At 38.5% G+C, this 15,034-nt stretch overlaps 1 protein-coding gene across 3 annotated transcripts in view; it reads left to right on the top strand.

Moving 5' to 3' along the window:
- The window catches only part of VTI1A (vesicle transport through interaction with t-SNAREs 1A), a 327,438-nt gene that overhangs the window by 297,116 nt on the left and 15,288 nt on the right, over positions 1–15,034 (top strand). Inside the window, exon 8 of one of the 3 annotated variants that reach the window (XM_067537001.1) lies at positions 6,211–6,397. The exons of the other annotated variants lie outside the window; for them this stretch is intronic. Within the exon in view, the coding sequence (XP_067393102.1) occupies positions 6,211–6,370 (160 nt within the window). The 3' untranslated portion in view covers positions 6,371–6,397. Of the gene's footprint in view, positions 1–6,210; positions 6,398–15,034 lie in introns of those variants that run through there. 3 annotated transcript variants of the gene reach the window in all.

Below are 15,034 nucleotides of genomic sequence, written 5' to 3'. Positions count from 1 at the left end.
AGAATTAATGGCCTAGACATGCCAAAGTAGAAGCTGCCAAGGTATTTATGGGAAAAGCCAGGCACCGAAGCATTATTGTCATAGTAAAGAGGGTGAGATGTGACACAATAAGTGATGGAGTCAGAAGTGTACGCAGGTTTGGGATTATGCAGTGCCATGAAGTCAAGGATTGTGACATTTAAACTGGATGCAGTAGGGAAAAAGGCAGATTTCCTCATTGCAGAACAGGACATTGGAAATTCTTCACTTAATCTTTGGTCCGTCATCTTGATTTTCTTTGTATTGTCGGGGACTCTACAAGTGCCGTGCAGTAAATAGTCCTTTGCACTCCTCACTCCTGTAAGCATCTTTCATATGAGAACCTCAAGCTTTGTTAATTAAAGCTTAACAACACCGTTTGAGGTAGGTAGTTCAGAGACACACATAGGGATCCCTTCACCTATTTCTGAACTGCAGCAGATCTCTAGAAAGAGCACAGGAGGACTACACAAGATTTTAGGAAAGATGGTAAGGAGAATACAATTTTCAGTGGAAATTGGAGAGGGAATTTGGATAGGCAGAATGTAATTACCTTTGCTGGAATTTGATTATAATGCCCTTACTCTTATTAGGGCATCTAGAGGGCAAGAGCTCAGTTTTACGTCTCATCAGCAAAACAGCATTTCCAGTGCTCCGTAACAACATGCTGGAACATTGGTGCAGTACTGACTCAGAGGGAAAGGTGCCAGCTATAGATTCAATACCACCACTTTCTGTAGCTCCTAGGTGTTCTTTGCGGGCCTTCCTTCCGCATAATGCTTAGCTTGCAAAGTCTGCTGATATCAATTCACAGCACATGGCATTCATGGCTGTGAGATGCTCCCAGTCTTTATTTCTGATGCTAGGTAATGAATTTCTGTACCCAGATGTGAAGAGAGTTGAACTACATTCCCCTGAAGTCCAGAGGGGTAGCCGTATTAGTCTGTATACAGCAAAAACAACGAGAGTCTGTATTTCAGGTTAATAAATGAGACTTAAACTAATATATTTTAAAGAGTGATTTTATAGCTAGTACAAAAGTAGTTTTATATGTTAAGTTCTTTCTTCCTGAAACGGCCAAAATTGTCATTGAGCAGAGGTAGGTGATAAGAAGAACTTTCCAGCTATAATTACTGTTAACAAAAAACCTGTATCCTTGGAATAGCAAAATATTCTATTTCTTGCATTAACTTTTTTTTTAAAAATCCTGTCTTAAAACAATTTGCATTTTCAGAATCAGAAGGTTGCTGTTAAATGTAAAAAGCATCTTTATTAAATGCATCATTTTGGCTGAAAAGGCAAACACACCAACATCTGAAAATTCAAAGTTAGGGTTCCCACATCCAGAGGAATTATTTGAGTATTGTGTGAATGTGTTTGGCAACCATCCATCTCGAAAAATGATGGTGTAAGCACCAAAGCAGTTCAGTTGCTCTGTGTCCTGCTGCAGTATCACAAGTGGCTAAAAAGTCCTATTCTTAAGGGACCATCCTTGCCATAAGTAATGCAGGCGTAAGGCGCAACATAACCTTTCCTCTTTGCTTTCCTATCCTCAGACTCTTTGACTCCCTAGCACGGCACAGCCCTCCGATGTTGCTAACTGCATCTTCCCAGCTTGCAGTTTCGATGTTAAAAGCTAAGTTCCTCTTGCAGACGTCCTTAAAACTGAGCCAAGGTCACTAAGTATCCTTAGGAATGTGTAGTAATGTGCATTGTTGGCATTATTGTATATGCTCTTAACTTTGTCTCAACCTCACTGTATCTGCAATGTGGTCAACATAGTACAGTGACCGCATATTCAGAAGCACAATGGAAGAGATGGTTATAGGACATAGGAAGGATCATAAGGATTATCCAGGACCCAGAAGTCATGGCTTTATTTCAAGGGGCTTTTGCAAATAACTCCTGCCCTCCTGGCACCAGACAATGGCATCTGATCACTTAGATGGTGCACTGCCATTGGCTTGTTCTCAGTCCCAGAATTTCAAAAGTGGTTAGTGATTTTGCTCGGTCTCAATTTTTGGAGACATCTTAGACAGGTCTGATTTTCAGAGGGTGGGTGATGAGCTGTTTCTGAAAATTAGGCCCCTTAAGAGGGTTGAGCATCCAAACATGTAGGCATCCAAAATCGCATTGCCTTTGAAAATTTGGCCCACATTCTAAATCAGTTCTTTCAGTTCAAATTTTGGAGAGCATGTGTTCCTCACTGAGAGACTGTGTATGTGTGAATGTTGATGTTATAAATCAAAGCCATTTTTGAGATTTTAAAATGCAAAACAGCATCTGAAATATTTCTAATCCAAACATGGGAAAACCCCTTTATTTCAGTGCTTAGCGAACTCGAAAAGAGTGAAATGAACTCAACTAGATTTGCCTAAAAAAGAGAGGGAAAGCACTTTGAGGCTGTAAAAATAATAATAATATCAAATAAATTTTAAGACAAAAGAGTATATTTCCAGAAAATTATAAGTATCTGGTCTTAAAACTCAAAATACTTTCTCAGTCATAACTGTGGTAACAAAGTTTCAAAAGTTTTTATATTAAATTGTTAAGGAATTAGGTTGAAAATATATGTGAATGTTTTCACAAAGGAAAGCAGTGGAGGTTGTATTTCAGAGCTTTGAATGTGTATCTGCATCGCTCTCCTGTATTGGTAATTAGTGCTACTGAAATTGTTGTTGAAAGATGATCAACTGAAAAAATTAAGATTGGGTGTATAAGGCTGTCGGTTTCTCTTATCAGGATGGGAAAGCAAATGTTTGAGGCAAGGAGAAAACAGTGGTTGGTGTAAATTAACAAATCAGTGTTATTTTCTTTGGATATGAGTCCCAATTCCTTCTTATCTTGTTTGCTTGAACCTAGAGATCTGTCTGATCTGGTTAGCATGTGCCTGCCTCTGATAGGGATTACTTCTTCCACCCCAGATCGCAGCGTTCTCGAAGTTGTGGGGCACCATTCTTGAGGCAAACTTAACTCGCATCTCCCATCCTAGCACTGCAGCTCGTCCGTTTTGCCCAGGCTTTCTCTCCCCAAAATGTAAAAGCTGCAGCTGACCAGACGAAATATTTGTCTTTACCAGGTTATACACTCACAGTCATACACCGTAACTGCACTGTACATCTCAAGTGCCAGAACAGCTGGCTACCTGACCTTAGTTTGTTGCTTCCTGTAAATGCTGTGACCCTCATTAGGAAAGCTGACTGCTTCTAGAAAGTACCACTGGGGCAACAAATAAGTTCTAAGAGCCTATTGATCTGTTACATTTGTTTTCAAGGTACAAAAAGAAGATCCTTCTGTTCCTTGGCTGGCACCAAGCTCTTGCTACAGTAGGTTCAGAGTGTCTCAGGACAGTATGATCTGGGGCGCCTCAGAGCTGAGTCTGCAGAATATTTGCTTATTACATGAGGAACTGAAAGAATCCGTAATTCACTAGTGACAGACCTCTTACTACTTGATCGGCCCACTGATTTCCTCTCCCCACCCTTGTTTTTGTTTTAATCACTGCATTGCAAGCAGGATTCAATGACCCACCACAGAGGAAGGCTCTGGTAACACAAACGCATAATAATCCACATTGACTGAGATAAAATGCTCACAATGCTCACAAAATGCACAACATATTGTGGGTTGGGTTGCTTTTTAAATCAAACTTGGAATAATGAAATGGCCGCCCTGGTAATATGAATGTAAAGTTTTAAACGTTGAGGAAAAAATACGTATGGCCGATCTCAGGCAAAAGGCTGTTTTGTTTTGTTTTGTTTTGTTTTTTATTTTAATCAGACCTCTGATTTGTTTTTTTTTTTTAATGAAATATAAAGGTAAATTTCTGTTCCACTACCTCTGACTCCTTAAATCATGATAAACTTGCATTATGATCTTCTTAAAAGAATCAGAACATTCCTTGTTAATTAATTTAGACAGCTGTCCGTACAGCTTTCTCTGTTATTCATACTCTTAAGTGTTTGACTGCCATAGATTTTCTTGCAGTTCCTGGCAAAGCGCCAGTGAAAGCCTGGGATTTATTAGGCTGACTTGGTGCAAAGTCTATTGATTGTGGCCTCGAGGGTAATAACTAAATAGAGCTGGAGTAACAAGTCAATAACACCATTGTTGCTACAGACTCCATTCACTTGAGGAGTTAGATTGTTTTACAGTGGCAAAGAGTAATCATGAGCAGATCAGCATGTTCGACAGGCTCTGCACCATGTTAGTGCTGTGGACTGTTTTAAAGCTTTCAGCAAGATCACTGGAGAATCAGGGTGGGGTACGGGGATTAAGGACCCTGTAAACTCCTTCATTATAGCTAAAAGGTTTCAGCTTTAGTTTTAACAGCTAACAACTAAAAAGAGTTTTGTGTCTGTATTGGTGTTAGCTAATGTTAAAATCCCCTGCTGGTCAATCCATAATGGCATGATAGAATTGTGTGTTTAGTTTGGGGCTGGAATCTGTGCCGGGTGTGTATATGAATGTAGACACACAAGCACACTAGCATTAATATAATCTAAATGAGATTTTAGTTAATGTATACCTCTCTTCTGTGAAGGAATATTTCCTGGGTAAGGCTAGAAAGAAGACTTCTACTTTGTAACGCAAAAGGAGGAAGTGGTTTTGTTTATTGCTTCTCTAATCCACCCATACATTTATTTACTTTTAGAATTCCTTTTCTTATGCAGAATTATATACAAACCTAGTAGAGGAGGTATATTTATTTCCAGAGAGTTTTATCACTTATTTGACAACCTTTGACAACAAGCGTTGTATTAAAGAGCATACCAGTCTGAAAATTCAAAAACTGTGAAGATACCAGATCAGGTCAGTTGTCTTTGTAGACTCATATTTAACCCCAACAGAGGCCAATACCAAAGGCTTCTGAAAAAAGTAGAATTAGGATGGGTTTCTTCCTAACCCCACTTAATGGCTGGGTTTTATCTTGAAGTGTGAAAATCGACACTGAAAGTAATAAGAATCATTTTATACTAAAAATCATTTTGATAAATGTAAAGTTAAGTTGATGAAGTTTTGTAAAACAATCTTGATATCGTCACCATATTCCAGAGGTCCATGTACTCTGCAGTCCTAGAGAATCTTCCCCTCACAGCAGATTTGTGTTTCAAAATCTGAGTTTCCCTTAGGGGGAAGAAAAAAAAACCCCAACAAACTGTTTCTAGCCTCATGGTTACAAAGATAATGTTCCAAATAGGAGCAGCATGTAAACTGATGCAGTGCCGTCTTTGTGAATCTGCATACAGTTTAAAACTACATTATAATGTGACAGCTACAAAAGCTGCAATAGAGGTATGACATGGTCCGATTCATTTTAACGGATTGTCATGGTGAAACCTCATGGCAATCATCTAATTATCAACATTATCTATTTCACTGCTGATCATTTTAGTCATCTAACTAATTTGTTTGTCTCACAGTCCAAAGTAGTCTTGGTGTCAAAGGCCTCAAATATTCCCTGGTTAGCTGCCAAAATCTTTTCTTTGATAGATTCTGCAATGCAGTTCTGCCTTGTCAATACACTAATATGCAGCATATTAAAAAACCAAAAAATAAAGGGTTAGAATATTTTTTAAAATAGGATATCAATAAAGATATGTCAGTGACAAAATGACTGTATTGATTGTATTAGTCATTTTCATTTTAATTCAATAAAAACCTACAATTTTGATTTTCCCTGAAGCTGCTGCACCTGAATGCAGCAAAATTCAGGGTCGTTGCTTCAGAATTTAGGTGCAGCTAGCCAATGAGTTCACAGTGCCTTGACAGTACTTACTTATCTTACTTTTAAACAGGCCAGATTTCTTGTTATCTCATGGCCACTATAAGCTGCTCTGGTGATAGAGAGCTGCGGGATCTTGCTAGCAATCACCCCCCCCTGGGTATTAGGATTCCGTTAGTGGTATAGAACTGACAGCCAAGTATAGCACTGCTGTAATTTTCTTAGGAGGCTGGGCAAATCCCAGAATAGGAGTACACAAAGATGTCATAAAATCACCATTGCATACCCCACTTTTGAGTTGTGTGCTGAGCAGTTTGTCCAGAGCTGAGAATAGAACCCAGTATACCAAAGGGAGGAGGATTCAGTCAGGAAATGCAGCCAGAGAAATTAAGGCAGGCATGGTGCAGTCTTTTCAGGATCTTCTACATCCAGTAAATTAACAAAATAATTCCTGCTTGTTCCCACAGATTCAGAAATGCAGTGAGGGGTGCTGTCATCTATGTTTTTCATCTTCCATCCATTTTATCTTTTACACAATTAATGTATACAACGTACATAATTATGCTCCTTCTCCTGGTTCTCCCAATTGATGGTTTGTGTGCTTTTTTGTTTCTTTGTTTGTTTTAGTGTTTATGAATGTGAGGAACTAATAAAACAGCATGGAAAAGAGACATAATGTGATAATGGGCTGTGCCAATTTCCAAACAGAGTTCTACCAAAGCAACTCCGAATCTGCAACACTCTCTGCTAGTTAGATCGTGGGCCTCTTGCGACCATATTGAACTGAGACCAAAGGTTTAGTGTTGAGTTATTCTTTTGTGTGGAGAAACTGGACTCCTATGCGACCTTGACACGCATTATCAGTTTTGACCTAAACTGGATTTGAATCCAAATCTCCAGAGACTAAAAGTTGCTCTGCTCACCACATGGATGGAAATTGTTTCCCAAATGTAGGGTATTTGTTATATTCCCAGTATAACAGCTTTGCTGGTTAACTACTTTTTTTTTTTACCTTTATTTTTATAAAGGCACCATAGACCTTGACTGATTGGTAGCCTTAACTCAGTAGCTGAGTGGAAACTTTGAGATGAATGAACAAAGAGAAAAACAAAAAAAACACCCCTCAAGAATCCATCCCTCCTAGGCCTCACTGTTAGCTTTTTTGGAAAGACAAGTACAGAGAAGGCCCAGAATTAGCATTCTATCAGGATATTTTAATGAAAGGTTAGTAAATACAATATATTTAGAAACAAATATGAGCAAACGCTGGGACCGTTCGTACTTCTGCACAGTCACAAGAGTAGCTTTCTTTCAGACACTTACAGTTTGAATGAATAAATTCTGTCTAGTCAACTTGGGTTCCGTTCTGTGATCCAAGCGATTTCTGACACATTAAACCGACCTCAAATCTAATTAGCTTTGCCATAGGAAGTCAATATGCAAGAGAGGTTTTGGGAAAGTCTAACACTTTTTCACTTACAAAACTTGAATTTTTTTCTGGATAATTGTAATATTTGTAGAAGATGATCATAGGAGAACCAGTGCACAAGCCCCACTATCTGTATGTTTCAAACAGAAGAGGGAGAGAAGAAACTTCCAAAAAATGTGCCGCTCACACTTGTTTTGAGTAATATGCCTGTTGTACCATCCTGAGTTTTATAGGAGTCTAATGGGATGTCCTCCCCACATTGCCCTGAAGGGGTGAAGGCAGGCCAGAAGGGCCAATTAGCCTATTAGGTGGCAAGATGTGAGGAATTAAGGTTGAGAGACTAGCCCTAATTACGAGAAGCTCGCCTGTGCAGGAACAGGCAAGTCGTCCATAAAGCCAGGGAACCGACAGCAGAAAAAGGCTGCTGGGAAAGGGTGCAATCACTGCCTAGCAGGAATGTTTGAGACTGCAGAGACATGTAGCCTGCAGTTGTTCCTTGGTAGGAGGGAGCCGTAAAGCTGGCAGACCCAGAGAAGGAAGAGAGTGCCAAAAAGTTAGGAAAGGGCAGAGGGAAATGCCGCAAAGCTAAATATGGGGTTTAACGGACCTTGGCTGCTGTGCTGTGCTGTGCCTGAGCTGGAACCTGAAGTAGAGGGTGGGCCCGGTTTCCCCTGCCATCCACTGCAGGAGTGGGGCTGTGAGGCAGTGAAACATAAGACTGACGGAGACTACTGGAGAGCAGGAAGCTAGGTACACTCTGCCCTCGAAGGGAGGGAATATGTGTGGTGACTTAGCCAGAGGGCTGAGTCCCAAAGAGGACAGCTGCGGCTCTTGAGAGCAAAGAGAGGGGCTTCAGAGGAGAAACTGACGGGGTGTAACCGCTGGAAGGGTCCTGGGCCTGACTGAACTAATCCCCAGAACTGCCAGGAGGTGGCGCCATCCAGTGCTGAGCAGGGCGACAAGGTCACAAGGCGTTAGAGTAATTGAAACAATACACTTTTTTTTTTTTTTTTAAGTTTCGTCATCAGCCAAAATCAACTTAAAGAATGAAGGAGATAAAGTGCCAGGAAAGAATAGCTGTATAAATGTCTGGGGTCCTTAGAGGCTGAATAAAGTAAATGCCTGATTCTATAGGCTGCTGTTGTTACTCTGTAAGGCCCTGATTCAGGAACGCATCTCTATTCAGAATGTCACTTACGCACACGTTTAAATATGTGCTTACTCCCGTTGAAGTCAATGGGACTTAAGCATGCACTTACATGCTGTTCTGACTTGGTGCCTTAAGTTGTTGGGGTTTTCCCTCCATACTTGCTGGTTTGTTAAACTATAATGGCAAAGGAATGAAAATGGCATTGGCATTATTGTGCACAAGGTAGAGCCTATTTAAACACAACAACGAAGTTTGGTGTTAAGGGAAGTTGCAAAGTGAATCATGGTGAGTTTAGGGATCACTTTAGTTTTTCTTTTAAATAAAAGAAAAAGAAGAAAAAACATTTGCCTTTTTGGTACTGCGGATGCAGAAGACTGCAGAAGCTGGATATAAAACAAGGCCTAGGAGATAATGTCAAGATCTAGATTGGGTTTTAAGCCAGGGTTTAGTGTTTGAGACCTAGGATTTGGATTCAGGTTCAATGGAGCAGAAATCTCCTGAGCTGCTGTTATAAGAATTTGACTCAAGGTTGCAGAAATCTTGCAAGGTCAGTTGTTCTATTCTTCTGCTATTTGGAAATGCAGATAATCTTGCAAGATTAACTCTTCTTGTGAGGTCTTAAATGGAACCAAAAAATAGCTTTCTTCTGATTTTGGATTTAATGTGGAAGCAAAACTGTAGCATCAGGTACAGATATGGAGATTAATAGCAGACCTGAATCCACAAATTCAAAAGGCTTCAAGTGTATGGTTTTACTTTTGGCCCATCTCTAATATGTAGTTTGCTTCACAGAACATTCCAAACTCAGATCACATACTCAGTACTCACTGGATCTATACAAATACTGCAAAAACCATTCCAGGAAAATTTGTTAGAATTTTTAAACAGATTTGTTTCAGCCGTATTCTCACCCTTTTTATGTTCTTCACTTTCCCTGAGGATTTTATCAAAAGAATTGCTTGGTGAGGAGGTTTGCAAAATAGTGAGCTTTAGGAAAGTGCTAGAGAATATGTGTGAAAAACAAAATTTGAATTAGCAAAAATCCATCTGAAGAGCCTCCCTCATCTAACTGGCGTATGGAGGTGTTACTTTTGTTTTGAAAACAGTGTACTGTATTTATTAAAAGTGCATTGATTTTCCCATCCTTTACATTTTCCAGAGATGATCTATTGTAAACAATGAACCCTTAGCCCTAATGAAGTGCTAATCCTTCTTTAACGTTTGCTTAATTGAAGCTAAAACAAAGAAAATTATAGCATAATATTTTGAGTGACTGTGTAGCACCTTTCCAAGTTTGCAGGCCTGTCAACAAGATGTCATCCTGTAAGTGTGAATGAATGACTCCATTTCCAGTTTGTTTCCATTACCATTGCAAAAATAGCACTGGGCACACTATGCTTCCAGAATAGATACCTTTCTAAAACTTTATAAATCACACTCCAATAAAAAGTAACCTGAGGTTATTTCTTTATTAAAAATGCTCTTTATGTTTAGTTCTAAATAAAAAAGCAGCCTTAAAATAACAAAGGTTAATTTATAATTCTTTTCCAAGTCTGTAGGTTGTATTTTGTAAGGGTATAAAAGGGTAGATAGAATTCCTCACCACCGAAAGTTTTTCACTGCCATAGTCAGCATGAAATGCCAAAGCTTCAGACATCCTCCTACCATGGGCAAAGGTGCATTCCTCAGCTCCTGTGCTTGGCTTTGGGGTTTGTGCATTTTTTGGTTACACTTGGCAAAAAAAAAAAACCTCAAATGTTTAAGTGATGTAGGAGCCCTCGTCCCACTTTCAAAAGTGGCTGAGTTAACTAAAAGCATAGGTCCTATGAGTCTTTGGTTCCTAAGAGTATGTCTGCACTCTCATTAAAAAAAACTCATGACACTGAGTTTCAGAGTGCAGGACAACTGTCTCAGACTCGTGGGGCTATAAAATTGCAGTGTAGGCATTAGGGCCCAGGCTGGTGCCCAGACTCAGAGACCCTCCCCTCTCGCATGGTCTCAGAACCTGGGCTCCAGCCGGAGCTCAAACATGCCCTATGGGCACATCTACACTTAAAATATTGCATTGGTGCAGCTGCACCAATGCAAATATGCAATTGTAGCACTTTTAATGAAGACCCTCTAAGCCGACGGGAGAGAGCTCTCCCATCAGTTTAATTCATTCACATCCCTGAAAGGCAGTAGCTATCCTGCCGACATAGCATTGTCTACACAGGGTTAGGTCACTATAATTATGTTGCTCTTGGGTGTGGATTTTTAATGCCCCAGAGTGACTTAATTATACCAGTATAGGTCTGTGGTGTAGACCTGACCTAAGTGTTTGTACATTTTGAAAATAGAACTTTAGGCATTTTTGAAAATTTTTGAAATTATTTTTTGAAAATTGTATATTAAAAGGACATTTATAAAGGATTAATAGAGATTAATAGATATTATTTGCAAGTTACAGACATGAGTATTGTAGTATGTAATACTGATGGCTGGAAGATAGAGCAATATAAGCCATGGTTGATGTAACCTGTTGGGCTGTAAAACCATGTGTAATAATGAACTGTTTATTAAAACACCTGTTAATCGTGTATTAATCCTTTACAAGCTATTTATGAATGTACCCTTTATATAATATGTAATGCATTTGTCTGTATTTATTAAATGTGGTGATTTGGATGGTGAAATTGTGCATTTTCTGTAATGTGGACAACATAACTTTATGGGTAGGCTCCGGATCCCAGGAATTTGCTCAAGATGACTGAACAAACGCTTCTAGTCTCTGGATTGCTTAATGTAAGAGTACTATCCGTCAGGCAAAGGGAAGTATGACAGGATTATGGGGCAGCTGCACTCCACCCAGAATAGAAGAAGTGAAGGAAGATAAAAGGAAGAAGGCAGAGAGTGAATTCAGAATATGTTGGACGTGAGATACATGAAAGACATGGTCTTGAGCACAGAGTTAGGAGACAGGAAATCTTCAGTTCTCATCCTGATGCTGAACTTAACTTCCTATGTGTGGTTTCGGACAATTCAATTAATCTCTTAACCTTCAGTTTTGCGTTCTGTAAAATGGAAATACTATTATTCACCTCATTAATATGACTCACCTCACTGATGTGAAGATGAATTAGTTTGTTTGTTCTATTAATTAATGTGTATTTAACAGTACTTTGAAGATGAAAATTGTCACACATTATTATTGTTACTCTAATTCATTTTTATTAATGTTCTTATAATTGTTGCCACTATGTTTCTGCTTGGTCATACATACAAATGGCATTTATTTTTTAGCGAAATCTTTGTTTTGCACTGTGTGCCTCCTGTCTAAAGTATGTTTATGGAGTTAAGGCAGGCTCCTGTTATTTAACCCGTGTGTGTCTATTTTTAGCTTTCAGATGTTGGCTGTCTGTTGTTTTTTATGTGTGCACACACGTGTGTGTATAAAATTGTGTGTGTATGTGTATATATATAAAAATTAAGGACAAATTATGTGTCATTAAAATATTCCTCTCCTTCATGGGTGCTTACCTTTGTCATTGGAGGAGAATTTAGAGGCTGTTCCTGCAAACAAATCAATTCTATGGAGCTCTGGTCCAGCACTGAGTCTCATGTGCCCAAGTGGGACTCAGACTGGAGTAAGGGTCCATCCAAGCTCATCAGTCTGGAGGACTGGAGCTACAATCTGTAACCGTTTTGTTGCGTTCAGCATGTAGTAAATTTGTATGTGTGCTAGGCATCAGCAAAGTTCTGGCACAAGGACTATCTGCACCTGGCGATTTCTCATTTGAAGAAGTAACTGACATTACAGTAATGGTGTTAGGCCAACTCTCCTGCTGGACCTTTTCCAGTCTGGGTAATTACATTTTCAGTTTTCCCTGCAATGTCAGTTGGAGGCAGTACCTCTCTTCATACCCTGTCCTAAAGAGATACATGGTCTTGCCCTGCACTGTTAAACAGCTGCTACGTCCTACCCCAGAGGGGGATGAAGCAATTCCTTTTGTACATATATAGGGTACTACTCTGGCTTTGACTATGACCCAATAGCAATCAATGTCAATCTATGTAAAGCAATAGTAAATCTATGTGGGTATCCAATATCATAATTTGGGTTGTAGTTGGGATCTAATTCACATCCCTTATTTGCACTGCACAGCATTCACTTGAGTAGTTTCAGTGACGGGATTACAGAATCAGGCTCCCAGGGATACTTGGGAATTAAAGGAATTCTATAACTGTAAGGTATTATTATGATTACTACTCTGGAGAATGCAGAGGTATTGAAGACGGCAAAATAAATTACAGAGTTAAATGTATAAATAAACCAGAAAACGACTGATGTTTTTTGCATAGTAATAATCTTCATAATCACTTCATTTGCACAGTTATTTTATTTTAAAGTTTAGGCACAATTTTGATGCATAACTCAGTGGAGATTTTTGCTGTAATTTATAGAGTTTAATGAAAGCTAATTGGAGGACAAATTCTAATCTAATTAAAATGTGACTGCATAAAGCAGAAAAGAATAAATGAAGGGAAATGCTCTATGGGGCACAGTTTTCAAACAATGATTATTCTGCATACTAAGTCAAATGAAGCTTTTGTACATGATGATCATGGATGTTGCCAGCAATAAAACAACCTTGAGATATTTTAAATGAAAGTTTTAATATATTTTGTTCTAAAAGTGGACATTTAAATCACAGCTGTGTAAGGGCTTTAAAAAAAAAAAAAAAAAAAAAAAAAGCAACAAACACATTCTTATCTAAAACCATAACAAGTAAGTTAGCCAAAGGTATACATTCCATCTAAGTTCTCATGATCAGCAGATGCAAATGTTCGCAGTGTGCCGAAGAGTTATGAGTCCTAATGAGATTTCAATACTGAGAAAACAATAAAAATTTATGCATTGCATAGTTTTAGTGGCCTTTGGCTTCATGGTTAGTGTTACACGCTTTCAACAGCTTTGGTAATATAATATCCAGCTGGTTTTGAAAGTAAGGAAAATTTTAGGGGTGAATTGAAATTGTGAAAATTAATTTGATTGATTACTTTGTCAGAGTAATGCATTTCCATGGTATAACTGCCCGTAGTAATTGTAACCTTTGTGCAGATACATAGGTTCTAGTTATGTTCTGACATAAGTTTTGAAAGATTCAGGTGAAAGATAGGTTTTGAGACAGACTATTTCCTGTTCTGTAGGTATCCAGAGCTCTCGCAAACAAACCCCCTAACAAGAACATTCCTGTCAGAGTCCAGTAAACGAGAGAGTTGAAAAGCTGCACTTTCACCAAGAACTGTCATGTGTTACAATAAAAGAGGTTGAGCACATAAAGAAAAAGAAACACACAATAGACATTCAAATAAATGTAAACAATGGGGCATGGAGATGCCTAAAATCAGTGAATTAAACGGATACAGTTTGAAAATAAGTTTGACCATCTTAAATTTAAGACCCCTTTTTGTTTTAGTTTTTATCAATTCAGACCCTTCAATTTAATGGTTTCCTGCATTACACTGGATAATATTAAAATCTTAGCATGGGATTAATAACAGATTCTCTGCATACGTGTCATAGCACACATCTGCAGCAAATCTGCTAGCATATTTCTGACACTAGTTTTACTTTGGGGCCATAAAGTAATTCCTGTTTTGTGAATGAGAATAAACCTATTATGCACTGGGTTAGCTACACCCAGTTTCTACTCTTCAGGGGAAAAGAGCTGCTTATTTGATATGGTGTCTCAAATTTCAGTGTTCTGAAGTGAGTTTAAGCCTCTGATAGATTTGCTTGATCAAGCTGTTGGAAATTGCCTTCACCATTTCTTGATTTTACTTGTCTTAGAGAGTATTGACAAACTTCTTTGCAGCAGCAAACTGAGTGAATTTAATTATATGAAGTGTGATGTTTTACTGTTAAATTTGTTAATGAGCCAACATGCAAAAACCGATATATTTACCCATATTTTCTCTTAAAATAGTATAAAATGCTCTTTTTTTAAAAAAGCAGCAGCTTTCAGTGGTGCAGTTCTGCTGCTCACAAAAGCCCTTTTTCCCATCCACAAATAGCTAGCTTTCTCTTGGCCCCAAAGGAATTGTGCATAGCTCAAGTGAAGTTTAAAAAAAGAGAGCGTGTTTCCCAGTTTTAATTTAAACACTATGCATATTCACGCGCACACACAAAATCAAAAGGAAGATACAGAAGTGTTACTCTGACCTGCTCTCTGAAAAGTTCTATTGACCTGAAGTTTACTAAACAAATAAATTAGGAAAGCAACATCTGTTTCACATCCCTGGCACAAGCTCTGCCCTTGAAATGTAGAGCCTGATTCAGTCTTGAGGTGGTGTAACTCCATTGAGTTACTCTTGATTTGCAACAGTATAACTTTGAGCAGAATGAGGCTCATAAAATCTAATTAAAACATAACATGAGACTGGGTAAGTTTATATTCTTTAAGAGATATAGGGCCTGATCCAAAGTCCATTGACTTCAACAGGGTATGGCTCAAACCTTCAGCCTCCATGAGCTGTTTAAACTTTTTCTTATTGATATACATGCTTTTTTTTTTTCTCTTGGATTATTATTCTTCATAAAGTCACATTTCCCTGTCCCTGTCCAATAAGTCTTTGTTGTGCATGACAGCTTTCACAGAAACTGTCTCTAAAACAATGTTTTTTAATTAAACTGTGTATTTAGATCTATTGATGAAAAGAGCTAGGTATT

Source organism: Emydura macquarii, unplaced genomic scaffold, assembly GCF_026122565.2.
Source record: "Emydura macquarii macquarii isolate MOO-44397 ecotype Brisbane River unplaced genomic scaffold, CSIRO-AGI_Emac_v2 contig_3692, whole genome shotgun sequence".
NCBI classification, from domain to species: domain Eukaryota; kingdom Metazoa; phylum Chordata; order Testudines; family Chelidae; genus Emydura; species Emydura macquarii.
This window is presented reverse-complemented; position numbering and strand designations above follow the sequence as displayed.